Here is a 9,187-nt window from a genome sequence, read left to right as displayed (position 1 = left end):
TAGAGAGCCACCAACATTACTAAGAAGAAATATTAAAGAGTTACTTATGACAGCTGATTTGATTGAAGAAGGAGCATCAGTTAACACTACAACGGATTCTTATAGGCATCCGTATGATACAATTACAAACCCTTTTAATGGTTTGATTTGCTTCATTCCCTCAGATTTCCTCCCGTTTCAAATTTACAACATCAGTACCCAAGAACGATCACGATGGATTTACGTTAACTTGTCCGTAGTAGAACCCACTAGATCAAAATATCAGTTTGAATTCGATACTTCAACTAATGAACACAAATTGATCTGTGTTCGAAGTGTAACAGGAACGGGTTCTGATGTTTGTGAGGTCTTAACAGTTGTTGGTGCTCCACTTAGAGAGGACGATATTCATAAGTTTAAACATGGGAGAAGTATCGATGAAGAACCAATACATAGATTGGAGTGGAGAAGGATTAACGAAGTCCCACCTCATCGACTGCATAATCCTTGTGTTTGTGTAAATGGTTCTATATATTGGAGCACTAAAAAGCTCAAAAAGGGAGGGAAATATTGGAGAAATAACCAACGTCCTATATTTATGGTTGCATTCGATGTTGGAAGTGAGAAGTTTAGAGTTATTCAAACCTTATTTTGTATTTGACCAGTCCAAGGAAAATGCAACTGAATACGAACCTACGCATAATGTGATGTTAAATTTATGGTTTTTTTGTATTTGCCCTTAGGGCACATGGTAAGCATCTATTTTTTTCATTGGTAATGTAATTTTTTTCTTGAAACAATACTTATTAATAATTCTTTTCAAATACATAGTTTATACCATGTTTGTCCTTATTTAATTAAATTCTTTTGACCAATAGTAATTAGTTTTTCACGAAATCAATGCACTTGACCATTAGTAATTAGTTTGACCAGCCAAAACTATGTATTTGGTTCAAAAACTCTCTTTTGTAATTAGTTTTTCTAAAGTTGATTCTAATACTTGAAATTGTTAAAGACATTTTTTTATGTGTTCTTCTAGTAGTTGAAATTACAAAACAAATTTTTAAAGTTTAAACAATAATATCATTCATCAACCAACGAAACAAAAATAAAATTAGATATTAACTAAGCTACGAGTCTGCTTATCTGATATAAAAACAACCACTAAGTAGTCTATGAGAGTAAATTATAATTCTTTAAACTTCAAGGAAAATGTAGGATTTAAACCAATGTCCTCCGAAACTACTTTTTTCTTTTTTCGAAATTGATTACTTGATGACTCGCCATTTTCTTTTTCCGGGCATGTCGTAATATTGTGACCTATACGCTTACAAAGTCCACATGCCTTTCGTTTTTTTTCCAATTCCTTTCCTCCTTTAAAACGTTTTTGCTTGGGCCACCCTTTTGTCTTTGAAGTTGGAGGACAATATATAATAGCATCTCCATTTGATAAGTTAATAGAATCGTTTGATTGTTCTCTTGTAAACGAATTTTTTCCTAATATGGAAAATCCAACCCTTTTTCACCATGTACTGCTTCACGCTGCCAACGAAGTGGTAAATATTCTATAGGAATCTCAAAACAGTCTTTATGGAAAAATAGACTTATTATGTGCCGACAAATTATTCCCCAAAATTCAAATTGCCTACAACTACATTTGCATATCTTGCCATCCCAAATTACCTTATGGCTTGAAGTACTACTTTCTTCAAAATATTTCAATGTAAATTTACTGTCTGTATTATCGACTATTAAATAATGACTTGCTCTTCGAATTTCTTCTTGAAACTTTTTAAATGCAAATGATGTTAAGAGGCTTCCAGCTTGATTTTCTAGTGGTGACATTGTCTTCAAGGTAGTAATGTTGTACTTGTCTAACATCGTATCATGTATTTGTGTGTTGTCAACTGTTTCGATAGCAAGTTCTACCTACAACTCAATTGAAATAAATTAATGAATGATTTCTTATGTAAATAAAAGTTGTATAAAACAAACAAGACATAGTTAATTCACAAAATTGAAAGAGAAATTTACCTGTTTAATAAATTATTTTACACATGTTTTTGAACATAGGAATCATTTGATAAATGCATTAATGCTTTCGGATCGTCCAGTTGTAGTCATACCGCCAAAGAAGTAGCATTTCAGCCGGCACTGAAAATTGTTTGATTTAGTATAAACCTACTATATCTTTATTACCTTGTAGCCTATAGAATGAAACTAGGCTAAACCATCCATGCTCAAATTCTTCGATTGTGTCTGACCAATAAATGTTATAAAATTCACTACACCACTTGAAATATTTATCACGAAGAATGGATGTAAACCAGCCACTAAATTTACCAGTAATATGCCAAATGCAAAAGCTATGTTTTGTTGTAGGCAATTCTGTTGCAATGACCTCGGTTAGTCAAGGATCTTGATCCGTTAAAATTGTTTTTGGTGGGGTTCTCATCAACTGTAAAAATGTATACAAGAATAAACAAATTTTGCATAAGATTAATAATACATTAATATTCGACTAAATTTTAATTTTTGAGTCAATTTAGAAAAAATGCGTACCTTCATTAACCAACTGAAAGAATTTACCGTTTCATTGCGAAATAAGGCACACCCAAATAATACAGTTTTTTCGTAGTTGTTAACTCCTACAAAGATACCAAAAGGCATTCATAGGAATTTACTTTGTATGTAGTGTCAAAAACCACTGCATCTCCGTATCTTTTATACCATTCGAAACAAGTTGATGGACACCAAAAAATATTTTCCAACCTACTTTCTTCATCAACAGTATATGCATATTGAAAGCTTTGATTTCTTTCTTTTGAAACATTACAATAATCTAATAATTTCATCGCATCATTTTTTTGAATCAACTCTTTTAACTTTATCCAGAAAATTATGTATATCTCGACCAAGAAAGGGAAGATCGCCATGCTTCAAATTTTTCTCAAGTTCCATAACACGCGTAATTTGTCTAATTGAAAGCCCACCTTCTTTCAACAAAAGGATGCGATTTTTATCAGCTTCAGTAATATGTCTATTAGTTGGCAGAAATCGTACTTCAGAAGGAGATAAGAGATCGTGATTATGCTCATCAACAAATTTTGTCACATGCCACTCCTTTGGAAAAATGTCAAACAATTTACGTAAAGTATTTCGCATATAAGTTTTACATCCACATCTTGAATAAGATTTATTGCGTGGAGTAATAAATGGTTCAACAATTTTTAATGCTGTAATCCCCTCCCTATGGCAAAATAAATCTCTTCTTCTCGCTTCTCAATTTTTAGTAATAAATCGACCTTTACGGATTGAGAAACCGACATGATTAGCGTACCTTTGGTAGAATGTGAAAGTCTCTTCTTCGATTGAAAAGCATTGACCAATGAATGGCAAAAATGTCTTGTGATAGGAAACTATGATCGCCCGATTTTTTTTTGTAATTCATCTTCTAAGTCAATAGAATTTGGATATATACTTGTTTAAATCAAACACTTCTTCATTTGGCAATTTGTTTAAGTCAAAACAATTTACCTTCATCGAAATTTTCGTCCATCTCACTTCAAACATGTAAAAAATAGTAATGCTTACCATTAAAAAATAACAAATAACACTATAATTACACTTATCAAAAAAAAAATTATAAGAATGTTTAGAAAATAAAAAATATAAATACATCAAGATTAGAAATTTAACAAGATCGAATTTTTTTTGTAGGAGTATTTGATTGTAGCAAAGAAGAAAAATGATGAAATGATTAGAGCTAAAAAAAGAATGAAGTTCAAGAGGGTGAATTTGTTAGTTAATTTATAGAACATGTGATGCAGGCGCATAAACGTGTGGGCCCACGTCCACGCGTGCCCACATCCTATTTGGTTATAATAGTAGTTTATTTAGTATAGGAGAAGTTACTTTAATTTGATATTTCTTTATTTTTAAAGTTTTTATGTTTGAGTAGTTTATTATTTTAGGAATCCTAGTTTGAGTCTATCTAGGAAGGTTTATTATCTTATAAAAGGAGATCTAGTCTATGTTATTATTCACCTTGAAGAGAAAAACCATTGAAGTTATTAAGAATTTAAGTTTATTTTATCGTTTCTTACAGTTTTCTTTAATTATTCTTAGTTTATTTTATTATTCTTTAATTATTCCGCTGCGTCTACATCAAGTGGTATTCAGAGCCATTTTTTTAACCAATCACAATGGTTAATCCTACCGTTCCTACTCCAACAATCAAAGAGAAGACACCAACTTTTGCCTCCGAATGGGACAACATCAACAAGAAGTTATCCTCGGTTACAAAATTGGAAGAAGCTTTCGAAAATTACAAGAAGGAAAATATGGAAAAATTCGATCAAGTCAATGATTCCATCATGAAGTTATCTAAACAACTCGAAGGCATATGTAAGTCTCCCTCTTTTACCACCACTCCTTCATCTACTACTTCCATTCAAATATCATCACCACAACCACTCCCAACCACAACACCAATTTCAATTCCCCTACTTGGTCAACCTATCACTAACCCATGCCCGACCACTTTCCTCCCACCGATTCACATCAACACTACACCACCACTCTTACCGGTTTTCCCATTAACATACATAAACCCTACAACCACTCCAACCACACCACCTTTTTCCTTCAACGACCACCAATCTACTACCAACCCAAGTATAACCCAACCATACCCATTCCAGACCCCTCGGCAATATTATTCACCAAGCACCATTCCACTCGAAATCCACCACCAAAACCGCAACCCCGAACTCTCATCTCTACCGACACCACCACCATCCACCACCCAAATAACCCTACCCCAATATCACCAACATGTTCCTGTTTCCCTCCCAATCTTTTGGTGTCAAACACCATCACCAACACAACAAACATCTCCTTACTATTCCATATCCCCAACACTTCTACCAGAAAATTTTGAATCTTCCATATCCCCAACACTTCTGTCAGAAAATTTTGAATCTTCTCCTCAAGTTGAAACTCAGTTATCAACACACCCAAGTAATCAAAACCCAGAATTTAGTGAAGGAAAAGAAGAACAAAAAGCAATTATCAAAACCCATCACAACCAAGAAGAAGAACAACAAGAGAAACAATTAAGAAAAAGAGGAATAAGAAGAACAACCCAGAATTTTCCGAATCAATTATGTCCCACATTGCCGCTTTCTCTATCAAATCTCTTCCTACCAAATTTTCTTCAAACAATTAAGAAAAAGAGGATCAATTTCCCAATTCTTACAATGAACCTATACTCAATGGTCAAAGATCACATACCAATTGAACAACTTCCATCTAGGTTTCACATATCAATTGAAGAAAACAAACAGTGGGCTCCAAGTATTGATCACGTTAGAGTACATAAACTACATGAAGATGAACTTGGAAAAGTCAATTTTGCGTGGCATATCTACACTACATGGTTCCATATCGATATCTTAGTTAGCGATGGTTATGCTTATACTTTGGCTATTGATGAAGTATTTTGGAAATTTGTTACAATTACTCTTACTTCACACTTGCTCATAGTACTTCACACTTTCTTGAATATTAAGTGGTTGTGCCTACCGTGGGAAGATGGCGAGATGAACATTATTTATTCACTAGGGTTAATTTTGCGAGAATCATTGGCATATGAGTTTGGGTACGAGGTTGACGATTACTTGCACATTAGTATCCTTCCATTCCAGTGCAAACTTCGTTCGAAGTGGGAATTACGGATCGCCATGACAAAGTTCATCGTCTGCGGGTGCATCAACTTGTTTTCTTCATCGAAATCGGTTCGGGAGGAACCTTCTGGGGAACAGGGTGCTGATGCAGGCGCATAAACGTGTGGGCCCACGTCCACGCGTGCCCACATCCTATTTGGTGATAATAGTAGTTTATTTAGTATAGGAGAAGTTACTTTAATTTGATATTTCTTTATTTTTAAAGTTTCTATGTTTGAGTAGTTTATTATTTTAGGAATCCTAGTTTGAGTCTATCTAGGAAGGTTTATTATCTTATAAAAGGAGATCTAGTCTATGTTATTATTCACCTTGAAGAGAAAAACCATTGAAGTTATTAAGAATTTAAGTTTATTTTATCGTTTCTTACAGTTTTCTTTAATTATTCTTAGTTTATTTTATTGTTCTTTAATTATTCCGCTGCGTCTACATCAACATGTGAAAAAAATTTGGCGGAAAAAATAAAACAATAGTTGTAGAGAGAGAAAAAAAAGGTGGAAAATTTTGAATTTTTTACACCAAATCTTAATGTTGTATTGATGCATTTTAGGTGCCCAAAATATCTTTTACAATTTCAACTACTTGAAAAAACTTACAAAAAAGAGTTTTTGACCTAAATACATAGTTTTGGTTGGTCAAACTAATTACTATTGGTCAAGTGCCTTGATTTGGTGAAAGACTAATTACTATTGGTCAAAAGAATTTAATTAAATAAGGGCAAACATGGTATAAACTATGTGTTTGAAAAGAATTATAAATAAGTATGATTTCTAGAAAAAAAATTACATTACCAATGAAAAAAAATAAATGCTTACCATGTGCCTGCCCTAAGGGCACATGGTAGAAAAACCCTTAATTTATTAGATTTGGACGAGCGTATAGCTCTTCAGATAAGAGTGAGCGGTTTTGTCGTAAAGTTATGGATATTTAATTATGAGAAAAAAGAGAATATGACAACTAATCTGCAAAACTGGACTAAAGTGACTATCAACTTAACTTTTTATTGGTGTAGAACTATTATTGGGTGCGTTTAAATGTCTCATCTCCTATTTTTCAAGGGATATGCTAAAGTTACAAAAGATTTTGACAAAAGATAGTTCTCAAGCTGATGTGGCGGTTGTGGTTTGAAACTTTGACCAAATCTAGACCGTTGAGAGATGAATATTACAACCGCCACATCAGCTGGGAACTTTATTTTGTTAAAATCCTTTGTAACTCTAGCATCTCACATTTTCTAATGTTGTACCAAACACAAAAAATGTAAGGAAGCAGATGGTTTTCTTGCCCATAAAAAAAAATAGTTTTCACATGTATCAAACGGACTATCAACAAGGCTTCATACTTCTCTGCCTAAGAAGTCTGAAGCCCTAATAGGTTTGGGATAAATGTAAGACGGTCTTTAAAAGGTAATGGAAGGAAAAAAAAGATGAACTTCCTAAACCTAAACCCACTCGGGCAATATAAATAAAACAACAAGGGGATACCAGCCGTCTTTTCTTCTGAAAAAAAAAACCTAGCTTCTTTCAATTACTTAGCTTCTTCATCTCTATTACCAGCTTGTTCATCAAAAGTTCAAAAACCCTTGTCCTCACACCATGAAGTTCAAAAGTTTCATCAAAATCAACAACAAGAACAAATTCAAGAAGAAAAAGAAGAATAAGAAAAACAGAGGTATTAATATTATTATTAATAATAATAGTAGTTATAATGTTCTTGTTCTTGATAAAGATTTAGTAATAGATGAGATACTAACTAGATTACCAGTTAAATCACTTTTTCGTTTCAAATCAGTTTGTAAAAGATGGAATTCTATAATTGGAAAAGATCTACGCTTTATTGATTTACACCTATCAAAATCACTTAACCCTAGTTTCCTTATCATTGCTAAAGAGCGACTAAGAAGTTACCATGACTTATTTATGACAGCTGATTTGGTTGAAGGTGGTGGAGCATCTGTTTACTCTATAACCAATACTTCATACCCGTTTCGTATCGAAAACATTACAAACCCTGTTAATGGTTTGATTTGCTTCATTACACCCTCTATGGGTGTTCAAATTTACAATATTGCTACCCAAGAACGATCGCCATGGATTCAGGCTAATCGCTGGATTGTAAACCAGAGCAACAAATCAAAATTTCATTACGCATTCGATCCTTCTACTAATGAACACAAATTGGTTTGTGTTCGGAGATTATTTGCCGGTGATGTTTGTGAGGTCTTAACCTTTGTTGGTCTGCGACATGGAGAAGACGACATTCATAAGCTTAAACATTCTAGAAGTATTGATGAAGAACGTGAATGGAAAATGATTGAGGAAGTCCCGCCTTATAGAGTGCATTATCCTTGTGTTCATGTAAATGGTTCTATATATTGGAGCACTAAAAAACTTAAAAAGGGTGGGAAATACTGGACCAATAAACAACGTCCTATATTTATGGTTGCATTCGATGTTGGAACTGAGAAGTTTAGAGCTATTCAAATCCCTGATTTTGTATTTGACCAGTCTAAGGAAAGTGCAACTGAAGATGATGGGCCTACACGATTCCATAATCCAATGTTTAATTTATTAGAAGTTGACGGGCGTGTAGCTCTTCAAATAAGAGTGAGTAGTTATATTGTAAAGTTATGGCTATTTAATGATGAAAAGAAAGAGAATACGACAACAACTAGCCAACAAAATTGGACTGAAGTGACTATCAACTTACCTTTTTATTGGTGTGAAGGTAGGTTTGTTCGTCTTTGTTCGGCACTTGATCGGATAATCATAGTAACCAAATTTGTTCAACGTAGAGATAAGAAAAGAAATCTCTTGAACGATAATAACTTCTCTTTTTATTCATATAATCGGCAGAATGGTAATATAGAGAAGTTTGAAATGAGTGGAATGCCGGCTGGAGCTTTGGATATTTCCGAGTTTACAACATTTGTTGGAAGTCTTTTGCCTGTTCCAAACTTGCTCAATACTCAATAGTCTTCTGATTGTTGAAAGTGATCTAGGATTTTGATTTCTTATTATTTGATAGTTGATACTCTCTTGCAATTAATACTTAAGTTGAGGTATAGTGGTATAAACTTGATTCTATTTTTATGATTCCTTGAAAAGAAAAAAGGAAAGTTGATGTGATTTAATAGCACTAGAGCAAGCACTACAATCTTTTTTTTGTTGAACTTTTTTTTTTGTTGAACGAGCAAGCACTACAATCGTTCAACAAAAAAAAAAAGCAACCACTACAAAAAAATTGAGTATTTATACAGGCCATAAGCCGTTATAAATAGCTAAAAGCCGTTACAAATGCACCTATTGTAACGGCTAGGGCCATTACAACCTGTTACAATAATCCCCGTGGCAACTACTAGTTGTAAGGACCGCAGTACGTTACTATAAGAGTATTTAGAACTGTTCTTATTGTAACGGCCTGAAAAGGACAAGTCTTTAACCTGTTTTTTACTATATTTTCCT

At 33.4% G+C, this 9,187-nt stretch overlaps 1 protein-coding gene across 1 annotated transcript; it reads left to right on the top strand.

The window, feature by feature from the left end:
• The first annotated feature begins 7,218 nt into the window (after positions 1 to 7,218).
• On the top strand, positions 7,219 to 8,767 carry LOC147552761 (F-box protein At5g65850-like). Its single transcript, XM_086672379.1, has one exon. The coding sequence runs from the start codon at positions 7,319 to 7,321 to the stop codon at positions 8,696 to 8,698; it is 1,380 nt and encodes a 459-aa protein (XP_086528505.1). The 5' UTR covers positions 7,219 to 7,318; the 3' UTR covers positions 8,699 to 8,767.
• The last annotated feature ends 420 nt before the right edge of the window (positions 8,768 to 9,187 follow it).

Source organism: Eschscholzia californica, unplaced genomic scaffold (genome assembly GCF_041429995.1).
Source record: "Eschscholzia californica isolate CP2 unplaced genomic scaffold, dmEscCali1.0.p SCAF_3, whole genome shotgun sequence".
In the NCBI taxonomy this organism is placed as follows: Eukaryota; Viridiplantae; Streptophyta; class Magnoliopsida; order Ranunculales; family Papaveraceae; genus Eschscholzia; species Eschscholzia californica.
This window is presented reverse-complemented; position numbering and strand designations above follow the sequence as displayed.

Excerpts from the sequence above, each read along its gene's own strand:
- LOC147552761 (XM_086672379.1), top strand. The coding sequence starts at position 7,319 with ATGAAGTTCAAAAGTTTCATCAAAATCAACAACAAGAACAAATTCAAG.